Source organism: Botrytis sinoallii (genome assembly GCF_014898435.1).
Source record: "Botrytis sinoallii strain Bc 23 chromosome Unknown BSIN_006, whole genome shotgun sequence".
In the NCBI taxonomy this organism is placed as follows: domain Eukaryota; kingdom Fungi; phylum Ascomycota; class Leotiomycetes; order Helotiales; family Sclerotiniaceae; genus Botrytis; species Botrytis sinoallii.
The window spans coordinates 1697715-1710212 of NW_024066033.1; the positions used below are offsets into that span (position 1 = coordinate 1697715).

At 43.2% G+C, this 12498-nt stretch overlaps 4 protein-coding genes across 4 annotated transcripts; 2 read left to right on the forward strand and 2 right to left on the reverse strand.

The window, feature by feature from the left end:
• Positions 1–776: 776 nt before the first annotated feature.
• On the forward strand, positions 777–4130 carry EAF02_004259 (uncharacterized protein; the record flags this gene model as incomplete). Its single annotated transcript, XM_038900307.1, has 3 exons — positions 777–922; positions 972–1084; positions 1138–4130. The coding sequence occupies 3 exons, from the start codon at positions 777–779 to the stop codon at positions 4128–4130; spliced, it is 3252 nt and encodes a 1083-aa protein (XP_038760014.1).
• Positions 4131–4997: 867 nt separating this feature from the next.
• Positions 4998–6174, reverse strand: EAF02_004260 (uncharacterized protein; the record flags this gene model as incomplete). The annotated part of the gene is made up of 4 exons (XM_038900308.1): positions 4998–5127; positions 5188–5637; positions 5699–5920; positions 5975–6174. 4 exons carry the CDS (start codon positions 6172–6174, stop codon positions 4998–5000), a joined length of 1002 nt encoding a protein of 333 aa, XP_038760015.1.
• A 1369-nt stretch (positions 6175–7543) lies between these two features.
• On the forward strand, positions 7544–9146 carry EAF02_004261 (uncharacterized protein; the record flags this gene model as incomplete). The annotated part of the gene is made up of 4 exons (XM_038900309.1): positions 7544–7611; positions 7668–8727; positions 8778–8960; positions 9009–9146. The coding sequence occupies 4 exons, from the start codon at positions 7544–7546 to the stop codon at positions 9144–9146; spliced, it is 1449 nt and encodes a 482-aa protein (XP_038760016.1).
• Positions 9147–9949: 803 nt separating this feature from the next.
• Positions 9950–11678, reverse strand: EAF02_004262 (uncharacterized protein; the record flags this gene model as incomplete). The annotated part of the gene is made up of 4 exons (XM_038900310.1): positions 9950–10135; positions 10196–11144; positions 11246–11519; positions 11573–11678. 4 exons carry the CDS (start codon positions 11676–11678, stop codon positions 9950–9952), a joined length of 1515 nt encoding a protein of 504 aa, XP_038760017.1.
• Between the last annotated feature and the right edge of the window lie 820 nt (positions 11679–12498).

Genomic DNA, 12498 nt, shown 5'->3' on the forward strand with positions numbered 1-12498 from the left:
ATGTTGGGGATTTTGTGAAGCTCAGACACAACGTTTGCCCTGACATGACATGCTCTACTTTATCGTACGTAGAGTGCTGATTGAGTAGGTACATCTCATTGTACATTGATATGAGGGAGAAACTTTGGAAAGTCTTGTTAGCATGTACATATATGTATATAGAGAGGATTGAAAGATAGTCGAATAGCTTTCCATGAAGCTTTCCATTTCCAACCATCACTTTGCAATATGAACGATACAAACAAAACATACCTAATACATTCCCAAATCTATGTCATCGTAATTTCTAATCCATTCTCAACCCTTCCAGCTAATCTTTTTATCTTTTGGTTCCTGACAGCTGCTCCAGCTTTTATCAATCCCCGCTTATTCTTGTTAGGCTGTTGGGACAGGACAGGACAGGAGACGGACAAGCTAAAACTCTCTCCGATGAACGTGAATGATACGACCGACACTCACTATTACCTCTTAAGGTTACCTACTACCTAAGCTGTTCAACTCTTCTTCAACACTTGCTTGATAACAAGCTTCATTTGGTTTATTGTTAATTTTGTTATTCTCTCCTTCAACATCTTATCGAGTTACCACGCAAGCATTTCTCTTTAATTCCTCTCTCTTTGAAATTCACTGCTATTTGTTCGTTCCAAGTATTGTTCGGATCCCTCATCTCTACTTTACATGGCATCAAGAGTCGTCGCTTCACCGCAGCATTAAGCTGGTTCCATTAGCAAGCTCCCACTTTCAACCATCGCGATTTTCGCAAATATTCACGAACGATGAAACGACTTCAACTAGGGACTGTAGTCCTCGCCACTCTGTCTCTATCATGGAACGCGCACGCTTTCACGAATTATTCGTCGATAGACTCGATGAAAGCCCAATTAGCTCTGATGGACGACCGACCTGACGATTGTCCTCCTTGGTACTGCGCCTCTTCTTCTAGACCAAAATATCTTGCTGACTGAATATAGTTTTAATTGTTTACTACCCGCATTTACTTGCGGGCAATATTCTGACTGCAATCAATACAATGGCAAATGCTCCTGTCCACCAGGATTCGGTGGCGATGACTGTCTTCAGCCAGGTTAGCCAAACTTGCTGCAAATTCTGGAAAACTTCCCCACTGACTCTTGATAGTTTGTGGCTCTTTGGCAGATGGAAAGGATCGGCCTATGCGAACAACAGATTCATGCGCTTGCGAAGATGGCTGGACAGGAATCAACTGCAATGTCTGCACGAACAACAAGGCATGCAACGCTCTAATGCCTGAAAAAGAGGGAGGCGTCTGTTATCAAAATGGCGAGGTTGTAAAGGAGAACTATCAGATGTGCGACGTCACAAACAGGAAGATTCTGGATATCTTGGATGGCAAGAAGCCCCAGGTTACTTTTACCTGCAACGCTGAAGTAGAGACCTGCGACTTTCAATTCTGGGTCGACGAAAGAGAGTCGTTTTACTGTTCCTTGGATACTTGTACATCGGGCGCGCAAAACGATTATGACCGCAACTCGACCAGCGCAAAATGTGAAAACATTGCTTGCAAGTGTGTTCCGGACCGAATGCTCTGCGGTGAAAACGGATCGGTTGACATTTCGGACTTCCTCGATCAAGAAATTAGAGGTCCTGCAACCTTTAATTGTGAGCAGAAGGATAGTAGCAACGAATGTACTTTTAAGGAACCTCAAATGGATTTGCTTATTCAACAAATGTTTGGAGATAGCAGCATTTTTATCAATTGTCAGGCGGGAGAATGTCTTTACGAAACCGAGATTCCAGGATACGAACGCCCTATCAAGAGAATCAACACGCCTTTGATCGCAGGTGTCATTGCCATTGCATCTCTATTCGTTGTTGGAGTTATTCTTTTAGTTTGGTACTTGTCTCGAAGGCAATTCAAATACGGCCCTATTCATCTAGACGATTCCGATGACGAGAGCATCAAGCTAATGACCGATCACAAGCCCGCCTCCCTATACTTCGAGAGTGTTTCATACAATATAAATGGAAAGCAGATCTTGACTGGTGTTCAAGGTGTAGCTCATCCTGGCGAGATCATGGCCATCATGGGTGCATCTGGAGCTGGTAAAACCACCTTCCTTGACATTCTTGCTCGTAAGAATAAGCGAGGTGTTGTTCAAGGAAATTTCTATGTCAATGGCGAAAGGGTCACAGATAATGAATACAGAAGTGTCATCGGGTTTGTTGATCAAGAAGATGCTATGTTGCCTACTCTTACCGTTCACGAAACGATCATGACTAGCGCTCTTTTGAGATTGCCAAGAGACATGGGAAGATCAGCCAAAGAGCAGAGAGTCTTTGAAGTTGAGCGACAGCTTGGTATCTCTCATATTAAGGATTCTTTGATTGGTTCTGAGGATGGCAAGGGTCGCGGTATTTCTGGCGGAGAAAAACGTCGAGTTGGAATCGCTTGTGAATTGGTTACCAGTCCAAGCATATTGTTCCTCGATGAGCCAACTAGTGGTCTTGATGCATACAACGCATTCAACGTCATTGAATGTCTCGTCAACCTGGCTAAGAACTATAAAAGAACGGTCATATTTACCATTCATCAACCAAGATCTAACATTGTGGCTTTGTTCGATAGACTACTACTTCTCGCAAAAGGAAGAACGGTCTATTCCGGCGAGTTCAATCTTTGTCAAGAATACTTCGATCACATTGGTTACGCCTGCCCACCTGGTTTCAATATTGCCGACTACTTGGTTGATTTAACAATGCATGTTGGTGCACCTCGCACCCCGATTGATGATACTACATCCGATTTCAGACATGGCGTTACACCAAGCGTTGGAGCAAGCAGTACTAGGGCGGTTAAGTCAATTGCAAGCATTTCTGGCGGTAGCATTGAGGAACCTGTTGTTGGTAGCCCAAGCGAGTCCCTATTAAGACCTAAAGGCAAACGTCGTGACTCTGTAAGGGCAAAACAAGAACGTGAGCTTTTTACTCGTAAGAAGAGTGGAGTCGACACCCCTACTTCCCAACCCGATGAGGCACCTGTGGACCCAGAGGCCAACCAGCACTGGCTCAGGATGTCAAGACAACATTCATCGATTGCCGAAGATCCAGATAATTTACCACCTGATGCACCTGGATCTGGTTCAGATTTGGATGTTCTGGTATCTTCTTATGCACAATCTCCAATCGCCAGAGATCTTCAGGACGACCTCAAAAACGCTGTTTCCGCCGCTCAAAATGCCAATGGAACCACAAATGGACATGTACAGGAGAACAGCTCAACAGCCACCACTACGATGGGCAGAGGATATGCAAGAGTTGGATACCTTCGACAGTTTGTTATTCTTTCACAACGCACCTGGCGCAATCTTTACAGAAATCCGATGTTGATGTTGACACACTACGCAATCGCAATTTTGTTGGCTGTACTGTCTGGATTCTTGTTTTATGGCCTGACTGACGACATTCCGGGATTCCAGAATCGCTTGGGACTATTCTTTTTCATTCTAGCGCTTTTCGGTTTCAGTACCCTCTCCAGTCTGAACGTCTTTGCTACCGAGCGAATGGTTTTTGTCAGAGAAAGAGCAAATGGCTACTACTCTCCTGCCACGTACTTTTTTGCCAAAGTTCTCTTCGACATCGTACCACTCCGAATTATTCCTCCTCTCATTATGGGCTCTATCTTATACCCTATGACTGGACTTGTAGCTGAAGCTCCTAATTTCTTCAAATTCCTCCTCATCCTCGTCCTCTTCAATCTCGCAGCGGCTGCAATCTGTCTTTTCCTTGGTATTGTCTTCAAAGATAACGGCGTTGCAAGTCTCATCGGAAGTCTTGTCATGCTATTTAGTCTCCTCTTTGCCGGTCTTCTCCTCAACCACGATGCTATCCCCAAATCCGCTCTTTGGCTACAATCCTTATCTATTTTCCACTACGGCTTCGAATCTCTAATCGTTAACGAAGTCACATATTTGACACTCGTGGATCAGAAATACAAACTCGACATTACCGTTCCCGGCGCCGTAATCTTGAGCAGTTTCGGATTTAACACGCAGGCATTCTGGCCAGATGCAATCAATCTCGCTATTTTCGCCGGTGCCTTTATCTTCTTAGCATATGTGGCGATGCATTTCTTATTGGTAGAGAGACGGTAAATAAGGCTGGTGGACGATGGTTGATACACGGTGTGGATAAGTTGATATTGAATTCAAACGAGAGTAGATTCTGCATGTAGAATGTATGATTGGTATGATATGGATATGGTAAATGGGTTGCGATACATATAATGAATTAGCGTAGTATACACTGTTGTGTTTCTTCACGTTGTCTTTTTTACACCTTAGCATGGTCTAATGGGTTTTAGGCATCAGGCGTAAGGAGTTTAGAGATGTATATTTGAAAGCAATACAATGGATATCACCATTTGCAAAAGGACCTCTGAGCCTTTGGTGTATTTTATATCTATCTCATGTATACATAGGTACTTGATTATGCGAGTTTCAAGACTCTACCCATCTAGTTTCATGTTGCTCTGTGGTGATCAATTGAGGTTTGTTAATGTGGAATAGCAGATAGTTAGATCTTTGATTAGAGATGATGTGTTGTGAAAATGCCATTCGATGTTCAAGAAATCATTACTTCAGAACTCTTTCATCTGGCCGTGCTAAGCACCGGTAGGCTCATTCAGCCACTTAGGGTTTTCTACATAGCTGCCGATGATTGAGACTATAAATGAAAATCTATGCATGCACAGTCATATCTTCCCGACTTGAATTCATTACGTCTTGGCATGTATAAATAGATCCCGTGTGGGCTTTTTCTGCTTCGAATGAATTCGACAGATAGTTTTCATTATACACACGCGGGTCATTAAAACAGAACTTATTACGCAGATTATCTCTTTACCTATGTAATTCCAAGATTGAAGATCTCACACACCAAACAAAACACCTAGCTCATGCTCCAACGCCTAGATCTCACCGATGGCCTCAAGATTCGTTACACATTACAACACGCTTCTCTCACCGCTGTGAAAGCTGGCTATACACTGTTGCACCGCCCAAAGCTAGTAATATGCCCATAGAATCCTTGATGGTGAGGACTCGACCTTCGCTCATGAAACCGTAGGTGAGGATTATGATTGTTTTGACACTGGATGAACGGGTTAGCACATGATGTTTGGGGGTAAGATAATAGGGAAGGTGTTCGTACTTGGAAGCTACATTGAATGTCAATGCCGACATTCTTCCAATAATCAAGAATTGACTCAAATTCAGCAGTGCAGCCGCCAAACCACTCAAACCAAGCGCAATAAGTGTATCCCTCGGTATAACCGACACATCTGGTTTTGTATCGAAGAACGGTGCCAAAAATGCTAGAATCAAAACAGATATCGGGGCTTGATTGAGTAAAAGTTGCGGAGAAGAGACTTTGAAATCGGTAAGTTTCTTGCCAATCCAGACTTGGTAGAATGCCGTTACTACAAATGCAGCAATAGCGATGGATGCGCCGAATGTGGTGGTTCCCGAGGCTCCAGTATTAGTTAGACCTACACCTACGCAGACGCTGGCGAGGGCGAGGATGGTCTGTGCAGAGACGGCTTTGGAGAGAAAGACGTATTGGAGAAGGGCAACGCAGGGTGTGGTCATTATTTTGGCGAGTCTGGTTTGAAGAGGGGAATTAGTGGGATATTGGAAAGAAGGAGTTGGGGTGAGCAACTGACTGATAGAAGCCCACAGAGTTGAATGCTAAACTCAAATTTCCAAGTATGAGAAAGCCGGCAAAGAAGCAGCACAATGGAAGCATTTGAAGGAATGGCAGTCGTATGGGGACAAAAAGCTTGAAGGCAGAACGACTAGCTATCCATAATACAATGGTTGTGCATGTAAAATGCCACATCGCAAAGGATATTTGCATATTTCGCAGCTGGGGGTCTTTGAATATCCTACGTTATCATTAGATCTTATATTTTCGGATCAAGGATAGGATTTACACGAACCATTTATTGAGAAAAACAAGAACTACTGTACTGATGATATTCAACCCAATGCAAGCAACATCGACAATCTTACTCGCTAAACTCTTCTTTCTTCTCCCCTCATTGCCATCATATCTATCGTTGTGCGTCTCTTCCCCAATCATCGGTTTCGACTCTGCCTGTTCCACATCTTTCTCCAAAGGTTCCATGTCGGCAGCCATTACTGAGATTCGCAAATTGCGATTGAATGAAGGATATTGAGAGAGTGATATCCACAAGCCTTAATTTGATAAGCTCAAATGAAGGTAAACGCCCGAGTATATATATATATATATATATATTGCAGTTGTATGTCAATCGAGTTGGATTGTGGTTGGTAATGACTCAGCGTGCGGCAAGCTAGAATTCACAGACAGGCGCTATGTGATATGATCATGGACAATGCGGTGAGGTTGGCGGTAAGAGTTAAAGATAAGAAGCCATGAAACCGAGAGTGTGGAGGAAGATGGTATTATCATGATAATGTTCAAGTGAGTCGAAGCATAATAATGTACTTGGACCATGAGATTATCGCATACCGGGTGATGAGCGGGATATTTGATTAGCATTGCTCAGCCTCGTCCGTTGAACCGATTTCAACCGATTTCGTCGCCTGACTCGCCTCCTTTTTGACAGATTTCTTACCGTGATTTAATTGGTTGATCTGCAAGATGGATGTGCATTGTACCAGACGAAAGAGAATTTGGGGTTGGTTGTCAAGATCGAAAAGAGAGCCTCGAGCCTCGAGAGCTCAGATGTAATAAAAGGGGTGAAAAAGATGTGCGTGTACGGAGGAGGTATGTAGGTATGTAGAGGCTAACAAGTTGTCCAAAATACTTCCTTTCTGTTCTTCTCATCAACATCCTCAACATCATCATCGTAAGGTGATGTGATGTAATTCACGATTGAATATTGTCAAGTATAACGTGCAAGCATGTTCAATTGCGTCAATTGCATCAATTGCATCCAAATCCCAACGTGCTGGTGCAAACTCTGTACCCTGGTACCTCCGACGACATTACATGTATGATTGTCTGATCTCCCATGGAACTTCCAAGGTTTTCCAAGATAAACTTTCAAATCCCCTTCTTTCCCCTTCTTTGTATGCACCACCTGCAAAGTATGAAAATCACTAGTCCCTAAACTCCTAAGCGTCCTTTTTACTGCACAGATTGGGCGGTGAAATTACCCCATTCAACTTCCAATAAATAATATCCTGAAATTTGTTGGCAGATACATTTCTCCCAATTCACCCATTTCACCCAATTTATCTGTTATTTCGTTTCGGAAGTTGGACTGATACCTCCATCTTCTTACGTATCTTGTGACTTTCTCAAGATACATTCATTCAATTCCAATTTCGATAGACGGACTCGGATCAACAATTGACGACCGCGGCCGTTCATAATTTCCATATACAATCAGTCAGTCGAGCACATCAACTCCCAGAGAAACGATAATCCACAACAACTTAATTCAACTCTTGCACATACTCCGCGCGTTCAGAAACTTTGATAATCCATTTCTCAAATCATCTCCACTTCATTCATCATGGGTCTCGTCAAAAGTCTCCTTTACTTTTCCGTTCATCCAAATCAGTTGAGAGCAATCCTACAATGGTATACCTTCTCAACACGTACATCTCCTCAACTGCCATCACTAACACATGAACCAGGAAGCTATGGCACGACCCAGTCCATATCAGAAATCCATCCAAGGAACCTCAGTCCCTCAAAGATTGCTTCAAATACCTCGAAATGACCAGTCGAAGTTTTAGTTCAGTCATCCAAGAATTGAACCCCGAATTGCTTGTGCCAGTCGCCCTTTTCTACTTGATTCTGCGAGGCCTAGATACCGTTGAAGATGATATGACAATACCATTAGACAAGAAGGAACCGTTGTTGAGAACTTTTGACAGCATCATTGAGAAGGATGGATGGACATTCAACGAGAACGGACCAAATGAAAAGGATCGAGAACTCTTGGTTCACTTTGACTGTGTCATCACTGAATTCAAGAAGTGCAAACCAGCATACCAGAGCATTATCAAGGATATTACTAGAAAGATGGGTAATGGAATGGCCGATTATGCGAACAATGCAGAGCACAACATCAATGGTGTCAACACTATCAAGGATTATGAATTATACTGTCATTATGTAGCCGGTCTCGTAGGAGATGGCTTGACAAGATTGTTCGTCGAGGCCAAGGTGGCAAACCCAGCTTTGCTCGGTAAGCCAGAATTGTCCGAAGCCATGGGTCAATTCCTCCAAAAGACAAATATCATTCGTGATATTCGGGAAGATTTCGATGACAAGAGACGTTTCTGGCCCAAGGAGATCTGGTCGAAGCACGTTGATGAGTTTGACGATCTTTTCGATCCCAAAAATAGACAACTTGCTTTGAATTGCAGTTCAGAAATGGTTCTAAATTCTCTCCGCCAGGCCGATGAATGTTTGTTCTACATGGCAGGCATTAAGGACCAGAGTGTCTTCAATTTTGTTGCTATTCCACAAGCCATGGCAATCGCAACCTTAGAGCTTGTTTTCCAGAATCCTACTATCTTCGAGAAGAATGTCAAGATCACGAAGGGTGATGCTTGCCAATTGATGATGGAATCATCACAAAATTTGCGTACAGTTTGTGATATCTTTAAGAGATATGCAAGAAGGATAAATAAAAAGAATTCACCCAAGGACCCCAACTTCCTTCAGATCAGCATTGCTTGCGGAAAGGTTTGTTATTCGATTTTATTACACAAACATACAAGACTAACTCCCTTTAGATTGAACAATTCATTGAATCTATATTCCCATCTCAAAATCCTGAGGCGATTGCTTTACAACTAGCTGGTGAAACATCTGTAGCACAGAAAAAATCAGCAGCCGAGGAAGCAGAGGCCAAGAAAGATGTCTTCTACCTCATGTTGGCAGTATTCGGAACCCTGATAGTCGTCTCTGGACTTATGGTATGTTTCTTCCCCTGGAATCATGAAATCTCTACTAACACTATCTAGATCGGAGCAGCATGGCTTGCAGGAGCTCGATTCGACGTCGCTTTGAACGAAATCAGACAAGGAAACTTCGCACCGAAAGACACGGGTATCCCAGAACTGCAAAACACTGCACCTGCATTTGATCATGCGGAACTCTAATTCTTTACTTTTTTGTAATGCCTTATGAGTTTGCTAAGTGCGGCGCTACGCTAATGAACTCCTATAAAATTTCTTCTTTTTCGTTGTACCTGAGATTTATTAATTGATGTAAGAGTTCTGGAACCTTTTTTAGTGAGCTCTTGTCAGCCATTTTCTTTTCAACACTTTATTATAAATATTTAATGAAAACCCCAAGAACCATTGTAATTTCAAATCAGTTTTAAAATGTCAATTTATTTAATAATGAGGATGAATTCTGTATATTTCATTAGAATTGGAATACTTTTTGTTGAGTTAGAGTGTTTTATACCGGGCTGCAGTTATTGATTGGCATTGCTTCGGATTGCCGTGTAGAGGCTTCAAGTAAGCAATATAACATATAATAAGAATAAGATCCTATACGCCCTCGGGGAAGGGATTTCGCTAGGGTGTTTACTATCTTTCCTTGACCTTCTTTACACCTATTATACCTAGCTTTGTCGAATAGCCAATGTAAATCGAGAATCTCAACAGGAACGAATATTGAAATCTCATATAGAAGTTGAAAGTCTATCATTCTCATCCCTCTCCATTCCCTATGCAAAATAACCACAATGACATACACATGGCATCTACTTGCTACCCTTCCACGCCCAAATCCACAGATCGTGCTCTTGGCACACTGCAACCCTAATCAAGACGTTTGATCTTTGATCAACGCAATAACAAGATGTCCCTTCGCTAGGTATAATATACTACCACTGAAGTCCTGCTCCTCTCCTACCTCCCATTTCACTCGATTTATCTAATCTCTCCACCTAGATTTAGGCTTTCGGTACGTTAGGTAAGTCATCCGCGGCGGCTTGCGCATCCGAGTGCGAGTGATGATGATGATGACCATGTTCTTTCTTATCTTTTCCCTTTTTCTTGCTCTCTTTCTTTGCAGCTGCCTCGGCGACCAATTGTTCGAAGGCCATGTAATCGCCTTCTTCTTCTGGGTTGCGTTGAGCCTAAAGGTTTTGTTAGTTATAGCTCGAAAATTGTGGACACAGGGGATGGGTAAAATATACCTTGGAGTAGATTTCACCAGAAATGACGAGAGCCTGAGCACGCTCAAGTCTTTTCGCCATGGGAACTTTCTTGTCGTTGAGGATTTCATCGCAGACATCCCTAAGAACACCTTGAATCTCAAATTTACTTCCTCGCCATGCGGCTGTGAGGATCTTTCCTGTGACGCGACGCTCATATTCAACTTTCTTCTCGTCCGTCCAGTCCTCGCCACCCTTTTCTTCCATCTTGGCCATTTCCTCCATGGTCATTTGCGCATCGATAGCACTGGAGATAGTGTTCCAGGTCTCCTTTGCGATAGTTCCCTTGTCCTTTAGTCTAGAGAAGAAACCGCCAATGCCTAAGAATTTCTGGGATTTGAGCAGTCCGGTAGCCTTCTGAAGATAAGTTTGACCGATCGCATGGAGAATATCCAGACCAAAAGATTCCATCTTGAGGTTCTCTACTTCGAGGCGTGTCTTCTCTTGGAAAGCCTTGGTGACATCGGGTCCCTTATCTGTCTCTGTCCATATGCTAATACGATCGACCAACTTCTTTGCCAATGTGTCGACTCGCTCTTTGCGAGCTGCAGCACGTTCTCTCTCATACGCTGCAAGTTCGTCACGTTGGGCCTTGGAGAGACCACCCTTCTTCTTCTCTTTCTTCCTCAACTCTTTCTCCTCTTCTGTGATACCTGCGGCAGCCATTTGTGCCTCTTCTTCAGTTTGGTTCATGATAGCTGGTCGGAGAGGAATCTGTGTGGTACGCCTTGGAGTTGATGTTCCCGATGCGGCAGGGCTGGGGACAGCTGGTGGCTTCTCCGAGTATGCGGGCGAAGGGCTGTCTGGAGTCTCAGACACAGATGCGGAGGGAACATGGGTAGTTTTGCCATCTGCTTCTGTCGCCGATGGTCCAGCCTTTTCATCTCCTGCGGCCATACTCTCCTGTTTCGCGGCCTCAGTTCCTGGGAATCTATCATCGCATTAGTCAACCCCTCGAAATAATCACAAAGCATCGCAATGCCCCTCAGGTTCGCTAGCCATGCCCCGCAGTCATAATAGAACCAAACTCACTCTTCTTCCTCTTCCGCGCCTTCTTGCATAGTGATATCCATAGTCTTCGTCAAGTCCTTCATCAAAGTAATCTCTCCAATAAGATCCACGAAAGCTTCCCCTCCAAAAATCGTTCCAAAGAACTCTGCCGGGTCCGCAAATCCCTCCCCAGGTTGCGCAGAATCCTTTCCGAATTTATCATATCGTTTGCGCAACTCTTCATCGCTGAGAACTTGGTAGGCTTCGCCAATAGCTTGGAATTTCTCGTGAGCGGTGTCATCGCCGGGGTTCTTATCTGCAGCTACATCAATATCGCATGTTGTGAGAGAATGGCCAAGAAGTACCTACCCGGATGAGTGATAATAGCTAGTTTTCTGTATGCTTTCTTGATTTCTAATTCTGAAGCGTCGGGTTTGACACCGAGGGCCTCATAATATGTGGTGTCAACAACCATCTTCAAGGTTGCTGAGGGGTACTCTAGGGAATGAGGTTATTTGAGCACAACAGTTGGTTGTAATAGGTAAATAGATAGATTAAGAGAGAAAATAGTATATTCCGCGATCTTAATGATAAGGAAAGTCGGGATGGGATGAATATACAGTGGCTCGTTAGGTTTTTGGTGTAAGGCTGAAATTATTTTCTCGCAATTCAAGAATGGAATGCCGAGATTGTGATAGTATGATGCGAGGCTTTATTGACTGTCATAGAAGCGAAGGCGAGGGTGGCTTATGAGCTTATGTAGGTATTCACAATCACGATCACGATTACGAACGATATCGATGTCTGTCTCTCTCTTCTCTTCTTACTCTTGTCAATAATTCTTTAAATAATAATTTGGGTGTTGAGGTACACATTAGCTAGATCTGATGATGACTTTGTTATTGTTTTCTTTTTATATCAAATTTCCTTATTATCAGGTCATTTGCTGTCAAGTTTCAACCCAGTACCTACCTAAAATACCTACCTATCTAGTGCTTTTTTCTACAGTAGTGTTGTCTCAGTTCGTTTGCATGAAATTTTCGTTCATGGAGGGGCAGCCAAGGATCCATAAAATACAGTATGAAAGTACTTAAGATTAAGATTTCATCAATGCACCCACCGAATTAACTTTGGGAAGAAGGAAACGTCATAAAAGGAAGAGGGAACAGGAAATACTGGATGAATATCATCGCAAAACATGGGTTGGTTGCTCAATATGAAGTTGTGAACATGTTCATCTCTTCCAATGGCATGTATGCGCAACAATCAAGCTGGAGAACCCATGCTGGCGTATA